Raw genomic sequence first — 25,428 nt, forward strand, 5'->3', positions numbered from 1 at the left:
TATGACAAACACGTGGTCACATGATGCCCAAGCTGCACCGTTCCCACCTGTTGATGTCCTCCTGCGTCTTCTTTATAGATTCAATGGCACTTTGAAGTTCACTGAGGTCCGTTCCTTTTTTCCTTAGACGGTTGTTGTGTTTGCTTTTGTGTCCTGCAACGAAAGTGTGCAATTTAGGGTTAAATATGAACAAAATAACCCTCAAATGTTTAACGTGTAGCAGCTCAGCTCACGTTCACTGCCAGAGGAGTCCTGGTGGTCTGGTTCAGGTGATGAACAGCCACTTTCTGGGCTCTTCGGCTTGTCACTTTTGTGTTTCCTCTTTGGCACCGTTACCTAGACACACACACACACCCACACACAGACCCACATATTTCATCTGACTTTGTTTCCAGATTATGAACATTCTTGTTCACACACACCAACCACTTTTCAGTACACAATAGGGGTGGGACTCACCAGAATCACCATATTTTTGTCTTGATATTACATTTTTTTTGATATTGCAACTGCAATGTCTCCAAATGAAACATTTTTTCATCCTGTTAAGATAATCCTCTCTTAAGATAAACTTCCAAGTCTGTTTACTTCTGTTAAATAACTTTAATTAATGTAATAACATTGCCAATTTTAAATCAGATAAACAGTTTGAAGCACATGGAACTGAAAAAGAATAAAATTTAACCGACACTCTTTAAATCAGTGGTCCCCAAACTATGGCCCGTGGGCCGGATACGGCCCGCCTCCACATTTGGTCCGGCCCCCTAAACAATACCAGAAAGCATTTAGATTCTTTTTTAATATGTGTATTTGTATTTGATAATAAAGTTGGACTTTTCCAATAAAATGTTAGGGTTATGAACTATTTTCATGATTAACTATTAGTTAGTAGAGATGGTTAATTGGTTATTAATTATTTTCTGACTTTTGTTCTGTGAAGAATCCAGAAAGGGTTATTTGATTGTGCTTTCTTGAAAACAATACATTTTTACATTTAGGAACTCCTGCAATGCTCACACTTTTTCTGTTACAAACTGACCCCAGCCCCTTATCAGAGAAGGGAAAAGTTATGCGGCCCTCACAGGAAAACGTTTGGGGACTTTTGCCTTAAATAATCTTGCCCTGGAAAACGGAAAAAACCATCTAGTGGACTGAACAGGTAATGTTTTTATTCGAGAACAAAAGTCGCATTCACCTTTTTAATGTACGCAAAAAAAATATTAATTCTTGATGTACATCTATCCACATAATATTGGCACATATTAATGTGCGCCCCACCCCTTGGGCACTACATGAACATATTTAGCCATCATTTAAAACATTGAACCAGCCAAATGAACCCAAACCACCAAGTGTGCTGAATCACTTTTACAGTTCTTTCTTTTGGTGTGCTGCTATTTTAGACCTGGTCTGATTGAAAATGCAGAAAAATTAATTTGTCTCATTCAAGATTTGTGCTACACTTAATAGTCCAAAAGTGGAACCATATCTGAGAGATTAGAACATTAGCAGCTCAGTCACTCAGCAGCTGGGTACATTCAACACACAGAACAGAAAAAAAGCAAAGAGCTGCTCAATACAAGTTGAACCAGAGAAAATGAAGACGAGGACAGAAGACTGCATGGAGGACATGCGGGGCCAGACAGGCAGTGGTAAAAATGATGTGATGGATGCAGCTGTTCTTCTGCTTTCTACAAATGAGGGATAACTTTTGATCTTTAATCATGTGAAGAATGACACTGAATCCCTTCCAGGCTTATTATTCTATCAATTCATGACAAATTATAGTGGAAATTGGACCCAATGTTCCTTAGAAAGCACGACACTTCAGAAAGTGATTCCCTTTAATATGATTTCTAATCTTTGCAATCACAAAAACTCGAGAGGCAACAGGAAGATGTGTCCTGATGAGATAAAGGAAGGAGATGAATGGGTTCTTTAGTCACATCTTCCGTACTAGGACAGAAGAGCAGGTTTCAGTAAACAGAGCCAAACCAAAAGAGGAGCAGAAGCGGCAGCGGTAATGGCAGCAGAGTGAGACGAGGCGACGGTGATGACACTGCAGCAGGAGCGGCATGGAAGGCGGTTGAGGGGATGAGTGGCTTTTTCTTTGTGAAAAGATGAGGGGGGGGGGGGGGGGTTTGACCCGGGTGACCTACCTGGTACTTGCAATTGTCCCTCCGCGGCCCCTGGTTACTCAGACTAATAAGACTGCCAGAACGTACCATAGGGGTGCGGTGTCGGACCTTGGTCTGTATACAGCCATCTTTCTCAAACTGGATCAGATCATTGAGTGGATCCCATGGCCTCGTACTGGGGGGAGACACAGTGGGTGTGCATGGAAAATATATACATGAATCAGAGTGACTATTTGGTTGGAAAAGGGGGAAAAATATAGGTTAGGGCGCACACGTGTGATTAGCCTAAATTAACACCAGGCGGCGCCACCGTTTCTCTGCTACCTTGGCAGGTTGGGAAATAAATCATAGGATCTTTTTTCATGCACGTCACATTTGCTTTATATAAATCAAGACTAGGTTCCAGTATTTTCTTCACTCACTCAGCATATCTGTAATGCCACTCCCCAGTGATCGGGTCTTGCTCAAACAGGGCAGGGATCCACTCCTCACATTTGGCCTTCCTCTCCCGCGCAGACTTCCTCTGAACTTCCTCCAGGACGAACTTCTCATTGGTGGCTTCGGTCTGGTCCTTGTTGTTGATGGCCCGGGTCACATGCTGCCACAGTCTGATGGTGACACAGTAAAAATTATAACCAGTAAAATCAGACCACAAAAAGAATTAAAAAAAAAAAAAGCCCACCGTTCTGATTCAAACTCGCCCTGCTCCTCTGGTGGGACGGTGCAGCGGGTCAGTCGGCTCTGTCTCAGCTCTGGCGTAGGGTTCCAGAAGGTGTCCACCGTCCCTGTCTTTTTATCGTTGATGAAGATCTCACTGTCCTGTGAGAGGAACCCCAAACAGCCGCATAATATAACCACGTTCCTACATTCAACTTTATTTAGAAACCACGGTTCAAACTTTCCATATCACACACATTGTGTCTGTGTTGGTGACAAGTCAGTGTATGCGCAGTCCAGTCTTACCCAGTGTCCTTCAAGTGTAGCCAGCACTTCCTTTCCCAGTTTGATCTTCCCAGAGATCAGATTAACGCTGTCACTGCTGCCAAGGAAGGGCTTGAGGAGACACAAGGGAGTTAAGCAGGGCTGACAATTCAAATGGAGATGGATTCCAAGCGCACAATTTTACCACTCTCTCTGCAGTAATGACAGTGAGCTGTATAATTTCATGTTCTACTTTGTAGTCATCTGTTGGTAATAAATAGCTTTGGCTCGTGTGCTGTGGCTAATGAACAAGTGAAGTTTGACGCAACATATTTCCACTGAAAAATCGCAATCTAGATTTTGTTGGTCGAAAATCGCACAACAGAGACGACCGGTGCTGCCAGATACGAACAAAGGTGATACATAACAAAAGCTGTAGCCTTTATTTCAACAATAAAACAAAGCTGTACCTTCAGTCTGAACTCCAGCTGAGCACTGTAGCCTGTTTTCTCACAGGCGATGGTAATCTGACCACCCAGTTCCAGGGTCATGGTGCCATACAGGATGCCTGTGGTGACAAAAAAAGTGTAAGGAGGAGAAGTCAGTGCTGCTTGTGAGTGGCCCGGGTGTGTACGAGCAGGATACGCCCACCTTTGCAGTGAGCGTAGGGCATGTTCATCACATAGTCCTCTCCTCGGTTGAGAAACGTGAGGCGCGCCTCTCCATCTAATATGGCGGACAGGGAGTTTCCTAGGGGATAGTCAGCAGTCAGGGGACAGGTTTTGTCATTGACTTGCAGCAACCTTCAGCGCTGTAAAAGACTCATCGATACATGTGTGTCAATACCATAGAATTTGGATTTGGCAAGGATGCTGCCACTGAGGCAGAACCCGTCCTTCCTGTTGCTGACGTAGAATGCCGACACTGGAGGATGATGGGATACCTGCGGAAAAACACCTCATATCACAGATGTTTTTCCGAACAATCTCTTTTATTGATACTTCTGTGCTTAATGTTGTTGATACCTGTTCACCAATGTAGAAAGTTTTGCTGTTGGTCTTTTGGTGAAGCCACATGCAGCGAAATGTCTCTCCTATAATGGGATTGTAAGGCTTCTTCAATCCCTGTGGATCAACGTGAGATTATGTATAATATAACAATGTTCCTGCACTAAACAAAATACATCAAAGCCCCTAAAATACACAGCTGATTCTACTGACCTTTGGTTTTTTGTAAAATCCAGAGATGTACCACTTCACCACCTTCTTCATGCGGTTGAAGGCATTTTCCTCAATTGCAGCCCTGAGAAGTAAATACATTTTTATAATTTATACTTTAGCTTATACTTATTAGTGCTTATTTTAATAAGGAGCACCAAGTTCAACAAAACCATCACTCTCACAAGAGATAATTATACAAACGTAATTACAAGACACATTGCGAGTACCGGTATATATGTTGTCTAACACGGTCACTTCTTTATTCCAAGCATGTTTTTACTAGATTTATGGGGACATTCTTACTCTGACAGGAAATCTGCATGATAGTAGTAATCCGACAGTTTGTCCAGGAAGGACCTGGGCTCAAGGATGAAGGTGGGCAGTACCACTTTGGACAGATCCATGCCGGGTCTGACCTGCTTCAGCAGAGTCCAGATCAGAGATTTGTTTTCCTCTGATACCGTCTCAGTCTGTGCAGCTTCTCCAGCCTTGAGAATGAAACAAAGACAATCAAAGCCATCCTGTATTAGCATATACAGATATGCTAATACAAATCAAATGTGCACATGCAACATGCCGACATTCCTATTTATAAAAAGTTTTCTCTTCTGGCTTGCAAAAGTGTGAAATCTTCTAACTGTGAAAATGTAGTCCCAACTTCCGTAGGAGTTTAATGAGCTGTCAACATCAGACAGAAAATGTGCTCAAGTACTTTCACACTCTCACACATGGGCTGTTAGCAGAGCCTCTCCATTTTACAGCTAACTAAATCAAAAATGGGACGGTTCTACCTCTCCAAGTTCTTCATGTGACTGTTCCATGTATGGGGTTTCCCGCAGATGTTCGTTGGGGTCCATGTCTATGTACGAATCATCCTGACGCTCTGAAGTGTCACTGTCACTCTCCTCACTCTTTTCCAGGCCTTCTGGGTCAGACTCTTCGTGGTCCTGTTCACCCTCCCTGTCCGACTTGTCAGAGTACAAGTCCGGGTCTTTCAGGTGGTCGGTGTCGTTGAACCTGCAGGAAGGGCATATTAGGTTGTGAAATGGGACTTGGTGACCACAATGGAGGGAGCTGCTGCTTGGGTTTGGGTCCAACTTACTGAAATCCATGGATGTTGTGAGCTCGGAGAAGGCTGTAGAAATTAATAGAGTGGTCTCCGCCGATGGTTGCTGTGCTCGCGTCCTCTTTCCCCTCCCGAATCATGGTCCTCTTCAGGAGGCTGGAGCACTTTAGGGCCAACTCTAATGCATCCATCCAGCACCGACCTAAAAAAAATAAATATCAGATGATAGAAATGAAAATGTATTTCATACATTTATTTCAAGTTTTCAGAGAAGAATGGGACAGAAATGATCCTTAAAAGATGAGGAAAAAGCATTACTGGGGAGTTCCAGAACCATGGAAAGAGACTCCGGGTGGAAAAGGCTGGATTTTTCAGCACCAAGGACAGAGGCACAGGGTAACACACACTCCCCACCCCCTTATGTGATATAACTGTAATAATTCTATTAGTGAGATTTAAAATGATGAACTTTTTCCCAACAGAACTTTCAGGAATCCAAAACCCAAATAGAAACAACATCAATATGTATCACTTTGTAGAGTCATTCAGTCACTTTGGCTGGAATTTCTAACTTTTTAGCCAGTAAACACTGATATAGTCTCCAACAAACCCAAATCTAGCCAAGATGAGAAGCTAAAACTAAATTATGGTTCTATCCTCACTGCAAAAAGTAAATACTGACATGAATATCTACAGTATAGTGTGATTGGCAGGTGGTCTCTTACCATCAGATTCAGAGGCAGCCCGGAAAATGAGGTGGCTACTAGGCAACGGCTGTGTGATGGAGCCAACAGCTTCTCCTTTGGGACCCTGAGGACACAAAAAAGATTGGTTTTTTTTTATTTGTTGCATTTTGTAAGATCCTGTGCAATTTGCTAGATTGTGATTCAAGCCTTTTCATAACATAAAAACAAATGTAGACACATGCAATAGGCACTTAGCGATGGATACCTATTTACAATAGAAAAGTGGTGATTGAACCAAGATGAAAGAATTAGAATAAACTGAACATGTGCCCTGTCAAATATGGAAAGGTTTTTTTTTTACTCCTCCCAACATGCGCTCCCACCCCACAATAATCATGGGGGTTGCTGCGTGTTGTCACCTTGACAGCCCAGATGGACTGCTCCAGTGGGTGAAAGAGCTTGAAGCAGAAGCCGTCCTTCTTTGAGGGCCTCTCAATGAGCTCGCAGGCATTGAGCAGCACTGTTCCCACCCACTGGCCATTTTTGTGGGTTTTATAGATGAGCAGGACCCCTGGTTTCAGCACACACCACAACTTGGTCCAGCTTTTGAGAGTTCCACGGATCTGTGTCAAATATAGACGATTGCTTGGAGTTATGGGTTGGACTAGTCAACGCAACAGGAAAAAGAAGATAATGAGGTACTTTTGATCACCAATTTTACATTATTTTATCACCTATTTAGCTAAAAATATCTTTACTTGTGCTCAAAACTTAGGTGAGATTATGGTCAATGGTCTGTGGTCTGTGAAATAACATTATTTTAAATTCAATAAAGAGTAAAATACATACATTCCAAAGCATACAGTAAAAGTATGGTTCTCCTTAATACCTACACCAGTGTCAACCACTGGTTGATCCAACACTGAATATGAATTCTGTCAGTAAAGTTGACAAAAACAAATTGTTTCCTCAATGCGCCTGTAGCTGGATGACGTATGTGCATGTAAACGCATTAGCCCGTGCGTATACTCCTCTGCTGGAAGAAAAAACATCCAAGAAAGCCGTTCTTGTCAACCTCACGGCATCTTATCTGGGCAATATTTCAAGCTACATTACGTCCGAGATGAAAAAAGCTGTAGGATTGTCCATATTTCTGTTGTTCGAAATGCTGCGTGACTCTGGCTGTTTTGTACCTGACATAATATATCAACCAGAAAGTCATATTAACTTGCCGAAAAAAGGAAAAAAAGCATACGCCGCTTAGTGTTGAAGAGGAGGACATCTTCCCATCAGTCATTCGATTTTCTCTACTGAAAACTGGGAAAAGGAACAAACTCCCTCCTACCTTTAACCAGTCAGCCATGACAATGACAGAGGGGTCAGTGATGGTGCTGAGCAGCTCTTTGGTAGCCCTCTTCTTCTCCTCTCTGTAGTTTTTCTTCTGCACCTTTGAAGAGCAAAGATGGAGGCGAACAGTGCTGTCATCAGAGCTCTGTTCTGTCTCCAATACAGAGTTTATTGGGCACATTCCTGATTAGCTTATTAGTGTGTTTATCCACAACTACCCTGTGATTGTTCTGATTGCCTTTTTATAATTTCCTGTTACTTCTGATTAGAATTTTCTTTTATAGAAAATTGGGTTGCGCGTCTGTGGACTGTGGATCTTGATGAAGAAAGGTGTTGCATAATCTACACTGTTTCATAGTGCTGTTTTACAGAAGCTTGACAGATCAATCCAAATGTGGCCGGATATTAAGAAGAAGAATGAAATCAGCCATTTTTAAGAGGTAATTTAATAAAGCAGTTACCTTGAGAGACTCCTTTTTGGTGAGCTTGCCACCAGAAGCTGACACATCCTTGTCTGAGCCATTGTACAACTTTGTTTCAGACTGTTAATAAAGAGAAGAGGAAGTGATATTAAATGCTAACCTATCACATATCAAATAAATGTGATTAGGCACTGCTAAAAAACATAATTCTAAAGAATTTTGTCTCCAACTGAGTAGGCTTAAGCTTATTTTACTGCTGCTTTCTAATGTAGACTATGCAGGCTGTTAAATAGAGCTCCTTTCAATAAAAAAAAAAAAAAAAATTGTGGTCAGATTTTTCCCTGCAGCTCAAATGACAGAGCAATGTGCCACTTTTTAAAGCCAGACTACAATGTGTAAGGATCTTAAAACAGTGCTAGTTAACCTCAGACGGGAAAGGATTAAAACCCAAGATTGGAAGAACCAAAGCATTCTGTTCAGAAAGCTTTTGTAGTCCTGTGAACGTGATAAAGGCTGATCCTGAACTGTACTCCCACCACCCTGCCTCTTCTTTCACAGAACAGCTTTAGCTAAATAAATAAACAGCCCTTACTGCAGATACATTAGTGAGATTATGCAGAAACCGACAGCAAACACCTCAGATAACTATTCATCTATCTATCGAGCAAAAACGGATATCGTAAAAAGAGTGCAATGCAAATGGGTTAGGAATCTGACTCCCACTTCCATTTGCTGTGGACCTCGACCAGGAAATCCTGGCAGGTTTCCTCCATGCTGGGCTCATTTGAAAGCTTTTGAAGCACTAAGTGACCACAATATGTTTGATTCAGCTCGAACTAGGATATCTCCTGCCTGAGGCTAGACTGGGAAGGACACCTTTGGTAATTCCCATACTAGTCTCATTACATCACCAATCTAATAGTTTCTTGGTGCTACAGGACATCTCAGAGGAGTACTTTTTCTCCTTACCTTGCTCTTAGATATGGAATGGGAGTCTTCTTTCAAAGGCAGAGACAAGAGATCCTCCTTTCCTCGCTCAAAACCTGTAACACAGACCACTGATGAATGTTCCTAATGATTAATTGGTCAAACTACCTAAACATCTCAAAAATATCAGCGAAGAGAAGAAATCGACTAAAGTAATATCATGCTAATTAGCAAAGAGCAGGAGATTCTGTCAGTCACAGCTTGTTAAAGTCAGGCAGTCAGATATAGGTTGAAATTCTGTAATCTTTGGCCACATTTAATTACGTAAGTCTTCAGGGGGCACTGGCATGAAATAGGGACAGTTCCATAACAAGTCAAAGGAAGTTCTATAGTTGAAACCTCTATTTCATAGCTCCAATTTATCCACTTTATAACCCCCAACACGTCTCATTTCCCACTGACACAGCAGTCAGTAACACCTGTAAATATTTTATATTCTCCAATCCACAGGCAGCCAGCGTGCCGCCGCAGCAGGATTATTCACAAGATGAGTTATTTATCATTTAGCTCCCTAGCTTTTGTTAATAAGGTAAATAATTATGGTAGTGTTTTATTCACATAGATCTCAGTTGCATGGTCAGCGTCTGCAAAATGACTAAAATCTAAAGTTAAGCTCACCAAGTATTGAACAAATTATGTATTTGCTCTACTGTCCATTGACATTCCTGGATATTTGTGGTAGATCGATTGCTCTGAATAATAAATTAGATGCATCAAGAGCATGAAAAACCTTGCCCTCTGTGACAAACTGTACGCAGGTTACCATTGGACACAAGGCTGTCCAACGGTAACCAGAAACTACATGAAAAATCAGAGCAACTTAGTGTTGAAATATAAATGGGCTCCAATAAGGTCAAGCAAATGTCTCTATCGCCTCTGTTTTATTATGGATGTTGTTTTTGTGGAATATACTGAATAGTCTGGAATATATAGTCCCATCAAACCATCTGTGCCCATTTGACAGCTCATCTCAATGCCAACTCCAAGTGGAAAACAAAGGCGTCTCATCCGCTACATCCACCACCAAGAGGGTGCTCTACTAATCACCCCACTCGATCACAAAACACCGGGGGGAACTGAACTGGACGTCACAGATCTGCGTAGCTGAGCCAGAATCAAGTAAGACTGGCTTAAGCAACATGATGGCAAGTTTGAGGATTTTAAATAAGAAAAAAGGATCTATTAATTGACATTATAGCTCCTTTTCCAAAAGAACAAACATTTTCTTCTTTAAGCATTTAAAATAAGGAATAAAATATCATCCATGTCTTTTGTTTTTGTTAATGAATGTAAGCTGCTTTCTATTTAAATAACCAAGAGCTTCCATCATGACTAAAACAATGGGGCCATTCACATGACACTCCTACATCCATTAGCAACCCATCAAATACATCATTACTTGACTTAATACAGGATTTACTTCTCTCATCCTTTTTATATTCTGAATTAAATGAACTCTCAGCTTTAATGAGATCTTTCATGAAACATAGAGCTTTCGCTTCAAATGGAGACTTTTGAGTCAAAAGTAGAGTGATAGTGGTGTTCATTAATATAGTAATATTTCATTCTTTACACTATTAATGTGATGGCAGGTATACAGGAAATTAGTTAAGATTAGAAACCTTCTCACTATATCCTTGAAATGAATGGTGATGAAAACATTTAAATGAGTCAAAGACCCCTTATATTTTCCCGGTTTTGTAGTATAAACGGCATAAACCTGTGCACTAAATGAGATAGTGAACTAGAGTCATTTGACGTTGTAGAATCTGCAGTGCAGCCTGACTAAAGCCTTTTCTATAAAAGATGAGCTCTGCAGTGAATTCACTCATACATGACAGAAAGAGAGGAAGAGCCGTGCACCACGACAGGAAATGTCTATCCACATTCATGCACTGCCTCACAAACTGAATACTGGCTAATTTACCCCAGGCACTACACCACTGCCCCCTGAAATAAAGATACAAGAGGAGACGTGACGAAGAGAAGTGAAGAGAAACATGCGTGTGATTTTGAAATGAGAATGTAAAGGAACTGCTCATGTCTCAACAGGCTTAACAACAACAGTTGGCAAAGTAAGTCCAAAGTCAACATGGATGTCTTATTCTTTTACCTGGGATGTTTTTGGGGGATGGATGAATTGATTACCGGTACATAAAATTGACTTTAGGTGTGATTGCGAGTGTGAATGATGGACTAGAATAGGCTCCAGCACCCCTGTAACACTGCTAATGGACAAGGACGATGATGGACATCCACTCTCAAAGCTCCAGGGCCTGTCAGCCATCTGCCCCCAGAGTGGTGTCCTTTTTTAGCACTACAAACAAAGGAAATATCACCAAGGTATGGGCTTAAAAATAATTCCAAAAGTGCTTTAATCCTAAATGTTCCGTGGGATTTTGCATATTTCTGAAAAGGATTACTCCTTTATGGTGATAGAGGCATCACTTTTTTATTATGAGAATAATAAATTTGCCTGTTAAAACGGTAACATATAGAGTACATAAGTGACAATAGTGAGCTGACAAAGCAAAACAAAGAGGATAGCAGCAAGAAGAACACCAGAAGTGAGCACTGCAGCCCTGCACACCACTAATGGATAAAGGAGCAGATGATGGATGGATGGATGGATGATTATGATGAAATGTCTTGAAACTGAAACCTGACTAATGTAAAGAGTTCTATGAGGTATGATGTGAATATGTTCACTAAAGATAGATATATCTGGTGGGCCGATTAAAAATACGATGTTGAACATTGAGTCTATGTTTTTTAACAGATAAGGTGCATGCGCTCTTGAATGATTTAATTTTTTTTGAATTTTCATCAAACTGTCAGCATCTCCCCTGCTAGCTTCCTGCCCCCTGGATAACCTGTGAAAAAGCTTGGTCTCTGGAGACAACACGGGGGCTGTGAACATCAAAAAGGGGGACAGGTTGTACAGAAACATAACAAACCCGTTCCAGCAAATTACCAGCATGATGTTTGGGGGAGGGGGTGATGCCCGTGCAGATATAACTACAAATTTACTCCACAAGCAGTTGGAGTTAGCTGTTGGAGTTAGCTCAGCCATCTTAGCGATATTAGCAGAGCACAGCTCCATTATGAGGGTTACGGAAACACTGGGGGGAAGGGGGAGATTGTTCTGTTGTGTTTTGTATTTACTTCAGACTTCAACAAAGTCATGTCATGCAAGATGGCATAGTTTACCTTTAAATTTATAAAAGGTGTACCCTTAGTGCTAGAACATATAAATACTCACTGAATTATCCCACACGTAGGTTGCCAAGTCATGTTGACCTCTAGATGATCCATGAATCCATCTAATTATTGAGCGCAAGGGTTGCTCTGGTTACGCGCTCTTATTAGCTTTTACTGCCCCATTTTCAAGCTCCAAATCAATTTTCCTTGGTCTCTGGCAACAGAGGAAGCAACAGTGCACAGAGCATGGATTCAGCTGCTCATTACAAGACATCCATTATGTCAAGCAAATAATCAATAACTTGAAATGATCTTATCTTATTACAGTTTGTTTGTATAAAGTCTTTAAAAATGTGGTTTAAAGAGTTCAGCTGAGATCAAACTGTTCCTGGTCATTGACCATTTTACCTTTCATGCCTCAAAGTTGGCCTTTAAAACCATTTACCTGTAAAGGCGGCACACCGGTAAAGCTGAAGTGGTCTAATTTGTGCAGAGTCTTCAATTTTATTTTATGGGGAATGTATAAGAACTCACATTAGAACCCGAGAACATAACAGACAGGATGTGCTAGGATGCGTTTGGGCAGGTAAATTAGCGCAGCTCCTGTTTTGTGTTCTATTTATAGCTGGATTCAAGAGTACCATTCAGTGATGTTCTTTTGTTTGAATATAGAGACATGGTCCCTTTGAAAGCTTTTCCTTCAATAATTTTAAGATCCTGTGAAAAATATACAACAAAAAGGTTCTAGAGAAAATTGTCACTTGTCATACTGGTACTGACAGAAAGAAAGTGGTATGAAATTCTCCTCCTCCTCCTCGTCCCCCACTCAAATCCAGGTTAACATTCTTGATTATAAAAAGTTGATAAAATAATAAAACACAAAAGATGTGTTCAGTGTTATATAAAATGGTCCTTGTTATAGTGATGAAGACATCGCAAGAAAGGTGGCAGTTGTGTCTCATTTATTGGCCAATAAGAGGAATTGTCCACCTTGAACCAATCAGGCTGCCTTACAAATGATATTTAAAGACTAGAGACAATTTGTTTTGGCCAAAGCACAGCCGCCCCATCCCAAATCTGAGTCACCAAACACTCATATAACACGTCACTGAAGATGTTATGAGCCTCAGAGCAAACTCTGACTAAAGACCATGAACGATTGTGCCAACTCTGTCAGACCAACAAAGGAGCAAAATATAGACACTGACGTAAAAGTAATAGATGGAGGAATAATGGTGCGTAAGTGCAACCTGCGCGTCTGAAAGCTGTTGGCAGAGCAGCTAAAAGATGGGAAGAAAAGCAGGATTGGGAGTGATTGTGAAGAAAAAAAACAACATGACTCAGACAACATTTCACATTTGTAGTTATTTGCATTGCTGGAGGAGGTGCAACGTCAAAAAGAGAGAAGAAACGGTCTTGTAGCCTGAATCCCCAGACACAGAAGGGTGGGAGGAAACAATTTGCTCTCCATTAACAACTGCTGCACAGATATCCTTGAGCAAGGCAAACAGCTGGGCTAATGTTCTAGGTCATCAGTGTAACTGCATCAACGTGTAGCAGGAGCTTCATTCTCTGCAAAGTCAGCACGTCCAGGATAACTAAAGGTTAGAAACAGTCACATCATAGGCAAAGGTGAAATAGTCAGAGAACATCCACTGTCAAAGCTCCAGGGCCTGTCAGCTGTCTGCCCCCAGAGTGGTGTCCTTTGGTGGCAGGACAAACAAAGGAAACATCACCAAGGTATGGGTTTAAAAATGAGTCGAAAAGTGCTTTAATCCTAAATGTTCCACAGGATTCGGCACATTTCTGAAAAGGATTATTCCTGCACGGTGATGGAGGCATCATTTTCCATCATTAGATTGATTCTGCCTGTTGAATGGGCAACATAGTACACAGTACATAAATCATGATAGTGGCAGGGTTCAGCCCTTGAAGCAAGTGCTGCCGAAAAACCCTCAGTACTGTGAGATGACAAAGCAAAATAAATCAGATAGCAGCAATTCTGTGTACAGCACTTTACTTTTTGTTTTATTTTTGCAAATTGGTTACTTAGTCTTTCTACAGTGTCACTGACATGTGATGTGTTCTGCCCCACCAAGGGTTCAGTAATAGAAAATTTGATTTCTATGCTAGGTTACGCTTCCATGCAGTGTTGCTTTGTGGGTGACAAAGACCTTTAGTGGGGTAATCTCTGTAAGAATGATGCATTAAAGTAAATGCAAAAAGACAAAAACAGAGGAAAATAAATTCTGTTTACGGAATATATGATAAAAAGAGCTTAAATCGGTGGCTCACTCCAGGAGTTGAAAGTTATCACTTAAGAACACAAGTCAACTAAAAAGCTGCAGTGGAAAATATTAAAAATAAACATAGAAATATAAATCTTCCCTGGAAAAACAGAACGTTCTTGCTAGCTGAAGAGCGGAGACAAAGTTGTTCTTTGATGTTCAATGTATTCATCTGGGCATTTTTTTAAAGGTTTGTTCCTGTTCAGCACATGGAGAAACTAAATTCAGAATTACAGAAACTAAATTCACAAAGACAAATTCACCCAGACACTATGAAGAGATTAGAAGTCAGTTTTGCATCTTAATATCAATGAAAAATAACAATTTCTTCACCACGGAGAGCTTCAAAACACCATTGATCTGCACCGGCAAACACCCACCTGGCAGCGAGAGGGGTGACAGCTCATTATAACCACCAAAGGAGGCATTGCGGATAAGTTTGCGCCCGTCTGGGTGTGGAGGTCGAAGGGATGCCGTCCCACCACATGTAGAGAAACGCCGGCGACTCAGGAGACCCTCCTCCTTCATCATGGGGACAGCGGGAGCTCCCTTGGTGTGTGGCAGGAAAGAAGGGGAAGGACTGGGGAGTCCTCAGGAAACTCACTCAAGGGTAGAAGGTCGGAGATCTGTCCCACGCAGCGAGCGAGCAGGACGAATAGACTGACTAAAGCGTGCACAGACAAACAGAGCGCCTCAGACAGCGAGCAATGAAGCAGTCTGCTCTTCCCTCTACACCTCCTTCAACCGACTGCTGCCTTCCTCCCTCACACACACTGACACTCTGCTGTGTGTGTGCGCGCGTGTATGGAAACAGCAGCAGCCTGACAGTGCTTAATAACGAAAAAGCTGCGCCCCTCCTACACCCTCTCCTATTGCTGGAAAGGAGAGATGGAGCTTAGCTTCAACATATCGTAGCTCTTATTTTCTCTCTCTACATTTGCAATGCCAGGGAAACACATCAAAGCTTTTCACTCATTTTACTGCAAATGCTGCTGTGCAGCAACACATTTGATTTACGGCTTTGTGGCGAGACAAAGATGCCTAATCAATAAAGTGGGAGATGTGTATAAGGTGATTAGGAACTTTTTCTTATTTTCCTCAAGGAAAACAGCACGTAACGTCCGAAAGCTCTGCATTTATTAAAAACAAACACAACTTAAAGGAAAACACTATAGAGGACAGAAGGAAATGCATCACACCAATGCCTTTGTAATGCAGCAAACATACACCTGACTGAGACAAAAGCACATTTAGTCTTTCATCTGTCACATGTCAAAGAGCTTCAGTGGTGGAAGCTGTGTGCTAAACACCGTGTACCCAGAGATACTGTAATCTCAACATTGCTAATCCAGCTGTATTTTTAGGAACAATTGTGCCACGAAGTTGATGAAAAGCTCATTTTCATGCACCCTTCACCTGCTGCTACTGGCCCTAAAATATGTGTACGGTACAATGGAAACATTTATCACTTTACTAATGGCTGCGATAAATCAAGTAGTCTGTTTGTTTGCTGTATATCTACCATTAAAGCAGTTTAAAAGTGTTACTTTAAGAATGAGTAACTTGTTAGGGATGGAAAAAGAAATATGGTGTTCTATCCTTCCTTATATGATATATAATAATCATTTAATATGTGGTGCACCTGAAACTAAACGGTTTATCCTGTTGTGATTAGGTATGATGTCAGTAACTTAAATAATGGCAATATTTACTAGCCATCACCAAAAGTTTAGAAAAAAACAACAGTGCTGCCATGCATGTTTATTTTTAGTACAAATGAGCCTAATAGTATTAAAGCTGAGCAGAATGCATCTTTTTAAGTAATGAAAAGTGAAAGTCAGCCTTTCAAACATCCATTTAGAGAATAACATGGAGCACAGTAAGAAAAATGACCCTCTTAAAAGCCTCAGTTTTTTTAAAAGGTTTGAGGCAAATGCTGCATAATGCATGCTGATAAAGACAAAACCAGACATGTTGCTGCCAGTGTTCAAAAGCAAACCAAAAATATCTGAAAATTGGCTTCATATATAGATAATTTATTTTTATCGGAACATTTGCAGAAAACACTGAAAGGCAAAGACTAATTGAAAACCTCAGTCCTATTTCTCTTGGGTTTTTTTATGATACACCTTAATGACTGGGAGCAAAACTTGACAGCACAATATAAGGACATTAATCTTCCTATTGAATTCAATGTAACAAGTGTAAAATAAAGAGCGCTCGCTAGAAAGACTGAAACAATTTTAGCTCTCTATATCCTCACTCACCCAAGCAATTTTTAATTTGCTGCATTGCAGGCAAACTGCAACACAACAGCGTGCAAGCAGCAACACCTCTGACACCTTGATGTGAAATTCATACAAAGTGTGTTGGGAAGTTCAGACAGTAGGTCAACCAACAGGCAGACGTATCTATATTTGTATTATTGCTAGGAGACCCTGTAAGCCTGGGATTAGCTTGGCAACAAAGTGGCTTTCTGATCACTGGCCAACAGGCATCTAAATGTTGGATTTCTTTACTTGGCCTGTCGTTCGGAATGATAACGTCGGAATGATAACAATTGTGAGAGAAGATAATGTTGCATTGGTGTGATGTTCATTCTGTCCACATAAGACGCACCTTGCTATGCACACACACCGGCACACCACAAAAGACAGCACAGATCAGAGCACTATCTGATCCACTAATCAACATGAGCTTGTCAGACACTTTGCATCATACCTTGAGATTCCTTTGGCTAAAAGGGGCAGTGACCAAGGTAAGGCACTGACAGCTTTCTAATCAATAAATCTTGTTAAAATCAGCCTTGTTTTAGATCCATTTCTGAGACAATCCATGCAGCACTGTGGCTTCAAAGCTAACATATTCTGTCATTGTCACCTGTCCCCATACTGTTCCTGAGCTAAAAACCGTATGTGAACCCTCAAGACTTGTCTGTCTTAAACCTCCAAGGGCTCAGCCACTCATTGGATTGGAGCGTGGGTGGAGGAACTCTGGACTGACAGTGGCTGAGCATGTATAGAAGACCGGCCCCATGTTGTTAACCCCAACTGATGGAGCATAATCCCTGAGGCTGATCTTAAATCCACGACCCCACCTGCTCTCTCACTCTTAGATTTCATGTAAACTCATTGCCTTCTGTCACTCACTATGCTCTGCACAAACAGGCTTTGCATTCATTTTTGCCTCATATTCTTTCCAACATTGACAAATTGCATCATAAAGAAAGATAACATGTGCATAATCCATTTTTTTCTCCACTGTGCAAAACTAATATTGCGCAAAGGTGAATTCCCACACTTACAGTTGCAAGAAAAACTACGTGACACCTTTTGGACTACACGGATTTCTGCATAAATTGGTCATAAAATGTGATCTTCATCTAGGTCAAAAGCGCAGTCTGCTTAAACTAACAATGGACAAAAAGTATGTTATCATGTATCTATTGACCATGACATGTAAACAAGTACAAGGTGGACAAAGTATGTGAACCGCTAGGCTAATGACTTCTTCAAGAACTAATTGGAGCCAGACGTCAGCCAACCTGAAGTCTAAACCAGGGGTGCTCATTACATCGATCGCGATCTACCGGTCGATCGCAGCGTGACATAAAAATATCAGCCTATCATTCATCCCATCACTTGATTGATATACAGGGCAGCCAGTTAGATGACAACTGAATTTTGAACTTTAGGCAAACAAAGGCGCTAAGTGCTAAGCTATTCAGCGAATTACCTCTGATTTTAAGCCATCGCTAAAGCTTATGGTCATCAAAATGAATGAGGGAGCGGGACCAAGTAAGAAGACAAAACCAAATCACTTTCATACGGAATCGGAGGTGGCCTTTTTTTCACAATGTCAATTTCGAAGTGCGTTTGCCTCATCTGCCGGGCCAATGAAGATTATTACTGTAAGTCCAAATACCGTTCCACTATGACTGATGAACATTTGGAAGTGTGCTTGAGGCTGGCTGTCTGCAGCTACTGGCCGGACTGTGCATCTCTGGCTGATTCAATTCAGTGCAAGTCATCAAAGTAAACTCAGGCAATTACAAAAAATGTTCATAGTTAATTATTATGTGTGTTTTGCAATATTGGCTCATTGGGTTATGCAAGGTACATCAACATAAATTGTACATACAAAGAATCCTCAATACATTTGAAAATAATTAGATGTTTTGCATTTTTGTGCTGGGTAGATCATTTTGACTTGGTCCTTTTGTAAGTAGCTCGTATGCTAAAAAAGTGTGAGCACGTCTGGTCTAAACAATACAAAGAGATTTAAGGCGTTGGTGTAAAAGTGCCCTGCCCTATAAAACACACACACCAGATCGAAACATCGCCTCATACAAAAGAGCTCTCAGAAGACCCACGATCAACAATTGTTGACTTGTCTGAAGTTCGACAGGTTTACAAAAATATCTCTCAAGGCCTTGATGTTCAGGTGTCCACGGTCAGACAGATTGTTTACAAATGGAGACATTTCAGCACATTTTGGTTCACAAATCTACAAGAAGCAAAACATTAAACAATGGGAGGAGACCACAGTCGAAGCTGCTGCAGTCCAAAAAACACCATCGCTGCATGTTTGAAGTTAGCAAAAGAGCACTTGATGTTCCACAGCAATACTGGCAAAATATTCTGTTGACAGATGAAGACTAAATTGAGTTGTGCGGAAGTAACACACAACGCTATGTGTGCGGAACAAACGGCACCAAGATGAACACCTCATCCCAACTGTGAAATAAGGTGGAGGGGACATCATGGTTTGGGGCCTCAGGGCCTGCTGACGTCGACAGAAAACTTAATTCCCGAGTTTATCAAGACATTTTGAAGGAAAACCGAACATATTTGGTGATAATGTGTCCTCCAAATAAAGCTCAACAGAGTTGAGAGGAGAATGGGCAGACTATTTTAGAAGACAGAAAAGGCGACTAACTCAAATAACCATTCATTATAACCAAGGAAACAAGAACACCATTCCTGAACAAACACCACATCAAAATTCCAAGATGGGCTACAGCAGGATAATGCACCACGAGTTCCATGGAGTCCAGTGGCATCCAGTCACCAGATCTAAATCCAACACAGCACCTTTAGGATGTGGTAGAAATCTGCAGCAAACGCTATCATGTTAATATGGACCAAAATCTGAGGAACATTTCCTCAACAATTTCAACACCTTGTTGAAATTATGCCACAAAGAATTAAGGCAATTCTAAAGGCAAAAGTGGATCCAACCTTTTCCTAGCATAGGAGTGCCTAATAAAATGGCTGGTGACTGTTAAAAATACATTCAGCGGTCATTTTATGAAAATGCAATATTTTACCCTATTATTATCTTTATATAATAATAATAATAATAGATGGAAATATTAATGTCAATAATTATATAACAATTCCTTATAATCTAAAATAATTAGTGTCCAGTGACATTTTCGGGCCATGACATGATGGTACATTCTCAAGTCACTGTACTGAAAACATTTCAAGAAAGGACATCGTCATCATCAGCGTCACAAAATGGCTCCAGAAATAGTTTTCATCATCTTAAATATTCTTTTGCTGCAATCCCGTCGTCTGGTGAGGAGGAACAGACGACTACGAAGGACAATTTTGGCCCGCCATTGATAGATTATCACGTGATACCGTAAAGGCTGATGGGATATATTTTCCGAGTTAGGGTGCATCGGTTGTACACTACTTTTCGCAGTGCATTGAGGGATACATTGAGTGCACTACATAGAGTACAGAGATACTCACTAACATTTCGGACACTATTTCAAAATGGCGTCCACACTATTGAGTGCACTTTGTCGGGTATAGGGGGTGGTTTCGGAAACAGCCTGAGTGGTTGCTTGACCTTGCCTTTTTAACAGACGCCACAGAGAGCTGAGAACCCAAGTACAACCTTCACCTTGGATGGAGGGCAGGTGGAAATGGAAATAAGAACTTTGCAAAATGACCTGAACCTTAAAGCAGTAGCCTGGAAAAGTACAAATCTATCTGCACAGCAGCTATGAAGGTTGCTTGTCTTTTTAGATCCACATATCTCTGTGAATCACCCTTTTCCAATATGAACTTTATAAAAAATAAACACCGATCACGCCTAACTGATTCACATCTACAAGAGTCACTGAGGGTGGCAGTGACAAACTACACACCAGGATACAGCAAACTAGTGGACAATATGGAATGGCAGGTTTCTCACTAACGGACAGACAAGACTGAACAGTGTTTTAGTAAAACACCATGTCACCTGGTCAATTGATCATTGATTAAATCAGATTCAAAGTTGGAGTTGACACAATCTCATGTATTGGGAAAAACAATTTGAGTTCTGTTTTTTGTTGAATGAAACTGTGACATGTTCATTTGCAAAAAATAAATGTCACTTTGACAACGAAACATAAATACATTCATTTACAAGTACTTGTCCTAAAGTTATGATTATTGGTTTTTTGTGTGAATATTGTGTGCTTTGGATTTCTTACATATGTTTATACATATGTTTTGAGCTGGTAGCCCTCGAGCCATTTGGGAATCTTAAGGTAGCCCTCAGCTTTAAAAAGGTTGGTGACCACTGCAATAAAGTCTCACTTTCTCTCTCTGGTGTAGTTCTACTGCTGTTTTTCATGTTGTGCTTCCGCCCTCTTCTGGTTGAATTAGGCAGCAACTTCTCTGATTTTTCAACTGAGCTGATTTAGATGTGAGCAATTCATCCATTTTCTACTGCTGTTTTTACAGGGTTGGCAGCTAGTAATCCAATTATGCTCTAACGTGATGGTGAGATATTTAATTTTCAGTATCATGTATAAGAGCTAAATTTTCAATTGATTGTAATATTTGTGAAAAACCTTCATCATTCAATAAATCTTTTTAATGATGATTTTCAATTAAATGACTGTCACAAAATGTTTAGTAACAGTCATCACAACACATTTTTTATACAGTTATTGCACAGCCTCAAAATATGTGACCTATGTAGGACGTAGAATCATTTTCTTGCCATATTTCCAAATTCTAGTCAAATATTTTGTTTTGACATATTGTTTGGTATTAAATACAGCAAGGAAGTAGCACTATAATAATTTGAGAGAAAATAGATGAACAGAAATGTCCTTCCTCGGTACAAACGACATCTTTATCCACAAGGAGGTGCTGCAGTAAAACAAAAAGATGGTCGAGCAACACAAGACTAGTGAAATTTAACCTTGAGCTTATTTCTTGGCAGCTATTCATCCCATTTGATTTGTTCCTTGCGATGTATCAAAAGGTTCAATGAAATACAAAAGAAGATTAACTCCTTTTAAACCATGCAAAGCTAAATTGAGTATCAGTCTATTCTGCCTGATTCCAGTACATTTTTTTACTGCATGTACAGTGATAAATGCAAAGACCAAAATGAGGGATTGCTAAAAAAAAAAACCAACTGAATAATTCATGAAGTGAGCACAGGTCCTTGTTATTCTGTGAAACCCGGATGAGATGGGCATGGATCGAAAATGAACCAAAATCCATCAGGGACAGTGTTGACTGCAGATCTCAGTGCTTTAGTCTTCAATATATAAAGAGGGACAAAATTCATCAAGATATTTATAATAAAATAAATCACCATACTGTTTACCTTCTGCAATGCCACAACTGCCATCTACTCATGATTTGGAGGGAACTCCAAATATCACATGAAACACCAAATGAAATCTCCAGAACTATTTTTATTTCCATTACAGTAACCCACCATAACCTATGACAGTCCGTTGTAATGATTAAGTCCGAGTAAATGCTAGAATATAGAGTAGTAAGGAGTAGCAAGTAGTTAGAAATTCAAGTGAAGGCTTTATTCTATTCTTTATTATAAATAGATATATAAGTCGCACTGGACTATAAATTGCATTTTGGGGGAAAATTTATTTGATAAAATCCGAGACCAAGAACATGCATTTCATCTTGAAAGGCAATTAGCATGGATTAGCAATAGGGTTACGGTATGCTAACGTAACAAATTCTGCTACATGACCCACAACGAACTGAGTACGTGTCTGCTTTGTTAACGTAACATATTAACAGTTATTCACTATAGCATGAAGAACATCCGAGCAAAAGGAACTTGTTCCTCAGGTACACATGCCTAGAGCGCCCTCTTGTGGTTGTCAGTGTGAAAATAACGAACATGTGAAATTCTGTAATAATGTATTTATTTAACATATAAGTCGCTCCGGAGTACAAGTCGCACCCCCTGACAAACTATGAAAAAAAGTGCAACTTATAGTCCGGAATATATGGTAGAAACATGAATGGAAGCAAGAGGTTGAAAGCCTTGCACGAGTGTGTTTATTGTTTTTGAGTCCGTGTATACATTTGTGAGGAGATTGCTATGATGCGTCTTGTGTCCGGTCAACGTAGCTTCATTTAAATTTGCAAGAATCTTCAAAACAAGTTAAAACGAAGGCGTGACAACCTTGATAATATGAAATGCTTCTCACCGTGACTGTAGCTGACTCCTGGACTGAGGGTGGCGGGAGAGGTGACGTGCTCCCTGTTGGGTGTTTGGAGGCCTGCCTCCTTCTCCCTCTCCTTGTCCCGCTCCTTCACCTGGCGCTGGCTCATCCTGCTGGGGGTCAGAGGGATGATGTCATCACAAGACGCTACAGCAGCTGCGGGAAGACAAAAGACATGAGAAAGAGAGTCATATTTTCCTTTAGACACATCAGAGTTTTTCATACAATTATGATGAGAGTAAAAAATGAAGCAGGGAGGCATATTCCATGCAAGGAAGGCACACTTTGTTTGGCAAGGGACCAATCAAGAAATTACATCACTAAAAGTGACATCTTGAGTTGTTTACAAGTCACATGCACTCAAACTGTGTGAATAAATACCTACTTGTTGCCTTGAAAGTACAATAATGAAAAAGTAAAAAGTACTAAGAATTGTTATTAAATGGAGATCCTAAACCTGACTAATTATTTATTAAGATACACACTCTAGGGAAAAATAATAACCATCATATCGTGTTTATGAGTATCATTACTCAGACTGCATATAATACCATAATGTGAGAATACAGCAATATGGTTATATGTGATAAACTACCTATCTAATAATATCCTGAAACATATCCAAACACATATAGCATTATGAGAATATTATGTAAATGTTTTGTTTTGAATTCCCACAGCAGAAGTGGGAAACCATCAAGAAAATGATTCTTTACAGCTTTAATAAAAGTGTAAAAAATAACTCAAACCCAGAAAGGTGGGTTCCAATCTTTAAAAAAAACAAAAGAACTGGAAGAGAAAATAATACATCTGAATAAATAGTCTTAGCAAAAGTTGATTTACAGTTGTAATAAAAAGTTGATTTACAGTTTTAATAAAACGAGGATATAATTTTTCCCCTATCCCGTAAATCTTAGCCTGCAGACTACACTTTAGGCCAGGAATGGGCAACGCCACTCCTTGTGGTCAGGAATCAGGATTTTGTGTCATACCAGACATAAACTGCTTTCACCAAGGGAGGTGGAACCCCAGGTGAAAGCATTGCCTACATGTAGGACAGAAAACTCGGCTTGGATCCACCCTCAAGGACTGGAGTTGCCCATCCCTGCTTCAAGCTCTTCCTCTGAAGGGTTACTTGCTTACCGGAGGTGGCATGGTGCTCTCTCAACTCTGCCTGGTGCTATCAGGGACAAGGATGGAGAAAAAGTACAAGAGGAAGAAAAAAGAAACAGTAGCAGGGATTGAAAAAAAAAGGGTGAAACAGAGATTTTGGATGAAGATGAGGGCAGGGGAAGAGGGACGGGCACCATGTTGTATTGAAGACCAGATGTGTGCAGCGGGGTGAGGGACAGCGTCAACATCAACACATCAATAGCGGCAACGGCGGCGGCGGTGGTGGTGGTGGTGGTGGAGGGAAGGGAGAAGCCAAAGCCACGCAAGATGACATCACATTCAAAAAAAGAATCAAATAAAAAAAATGGGGGGAGATAAGACAGAAAACAAAAGAAAAATAACAGACGTTAGTGCAACCAAAATGTGAACAGACATATGTGCACAAATGAACAGTTTGGGGATACATTTTTTTTTCAATAACATACCATTTAAAAGGGATGAGTGAAGTGTTCACCACACACACACACACACAAACACACACACACGCAGAATTTTGAATTTTACATTTGAATTCATTAAGAAAATTAAGATAATAAAATAAGATTATTATGACATTTTATTAGTAGCCCAGCACATTTAAGGCCAAATTGATGCACTATGTGGCCTTTGGCCAAAAATAGGTTTGACAGCCCTGACCTCTACCGGTCATACCCCCTCACCCCCCAACAGTAAGGAGCAGAGCAACATCAACCTCTACCTCAGATGCATTCATGATTATGTCTCAGGCCTAAGAAAAGTTAAATGTCCAACACGGAGCTCAAAGGCTTACGTTGTCCAGCTTATTTTACACGACTCGAATCAACGCGATAGCGACCCGTATGGCCGCAATGGTGGAAAACTGACGTCAGACATTCCTGGAAGAAAGTAGATTGTCCTAATCTCCGGTCTGACCAAACATGGTGGGAGGAAGATCAGTAAAACTAAGAGAACAATGCTACTGATTGGATATTGGTCAGTTAATCATCAAGAGGGAATCAAATTGCTGATTGGGTAGAACCCTTTGGAGCCACTGTTTGAGAGGATAAACCTCCCCAAGAGCCGCTTACTACAATATGGGCAGTGGATTAAGAAACTATCACTGATTATCAGAGGTCTTTTAAGGAGGCTCTGTGATGAGGCAACGAGCAGTTGTTTTCTACTTTAATCTTAGTTCAGCTCATTTTATCGGGGTGAGAAAGTAGCACGACGGGCAAGGTTAAGTTGCAAAACACCAGCTTGAGGTCAAAAGGGCAACAGAAAGCCCATTCCGTCTGGTAGGCTTCTTTTAATATCCCTTCCCAGACAGGATTTTACTTTTATAATACTGCTTCCATCACAACAACCACAGACTGATAATGGTCCACACAAGAATTCTCTAGAATGAGAAACATGTTAGCCAGGGTTGTCAAGTTTGTTCTTGACAAATGTCAAAGTTGTCAGCTTTAAACAAATCCAACTACTGTTTTCAATAAAGCCCTTCAAGCACTTGGAAAAGTGTGA

The 25,428-nt window shown here is 40.6% G+C and overlaps 1 protein-coding gene across 9 annotated transcripts in view; it reads right to left on the reverse strand.

The window, feature by feature from the left end:
- osbpl8 (oxysterol binding protein-like 8) overlaps window positions 1-25,428 on the reverse strand; it is a 47,270-nt gene that overhangs the window by 2,851 nt on the left and 18,991 nt on the right. For 2 of the 9 annotated variants that reach the window (XM_011613162.2, XM_011613165.2), the window contains 21 exons: window positions 23,920-23,950; window positions 22,762-22,932; window positions 8,770-8,843; window positions 7,840-7,920; window positions 7,377-7,478; window positions 6,451-6,654; window positions 6,071-6,155; window positions 5,382-5,547; window positions 5,071-5,296; window positions 4,583-4,767; window positions 4,280-4,361; window positions 4,085-4,183; window positions 3,906-4,002; window positions 3,711-3,809; window positions 3,530-3,627; window positions 3,102-3,191; window positions 2,821-2,957; window positions 2,561-2,746; window positions 2,160-2,313; window positions 234-336; window positions 48-153 (listed from right to left, as the gene is read on the reverse strand). In XM_011613162.2, coding sequence (XP_011611464.1) covers window positions 48-153; window positions 234-336; window positions 2,160-2,313; window positions 2,561-2,746; window positions 2,821-2,957; window positions 3,102-3,191; window positions 3,530-3,627; window positions 3,711-3,809; window positions 3,906-4,002; window positions 4,085-4,183; window positions 4,280-4,361; window positions 4,583-4,767; window positions 5,071-5,296; window positions 5,382-5,547; window positions 6,071-6,155; window positions 6,451-6,654; window positions 7,377-7,478; window positions 7,840-7,920; window positions 8,770-8,843; window positions 22,762-22,932; window positions 23,920-23,950 — 2,576 coding nt within the window. Of the gene's footprint in view, window positions 1-47; window positions 154-233; window positions 337-2,159; window positions 2,314-2,560; window positions 2,747-2,820; window positions 2,958-3,101; window positions 3,192-3,529; window positions 3,628-3,710; window positions 3,810-3,905; window positions 4,003-4,084; window positions 4,184-4,279; window positions 4,362-4,582; window positions 4,768-5,070; window positions 5,297-5,381; window positions 5,548-6,070; window positions 6,156-6,450; window positions 6,655-7,376; window positions 7,479-7,839; window positions 7,921-8,769; window positions 8,844-14,656; window positions 15,172-22,761; window positions 22,933-23,919; window positions 23,957-25,428 lie in introns of those variants that run through there. The other 7 variants (XM_011613161.2, XM_011613164.2, XM_029825315.1 and 4 more) reach the window with 5 other exon arrangements.

The sequence above is a fragment of the Takifugu rubripes genome, chromosome 18, assembly GCF_901000725.2.
Source record: "Takifugu rubripes chromosome 18, fTakRub1.2, whole genome shotgun sequence".
In the NCBI taxonomy this organism is placed as follows: domain Eukaryota; kingdom Metazoa; phylum Chordata; class Actinopteri; order Tetraodontiformes; family Tetraodontidae; genus Takifugu; species Takifugu rubripes.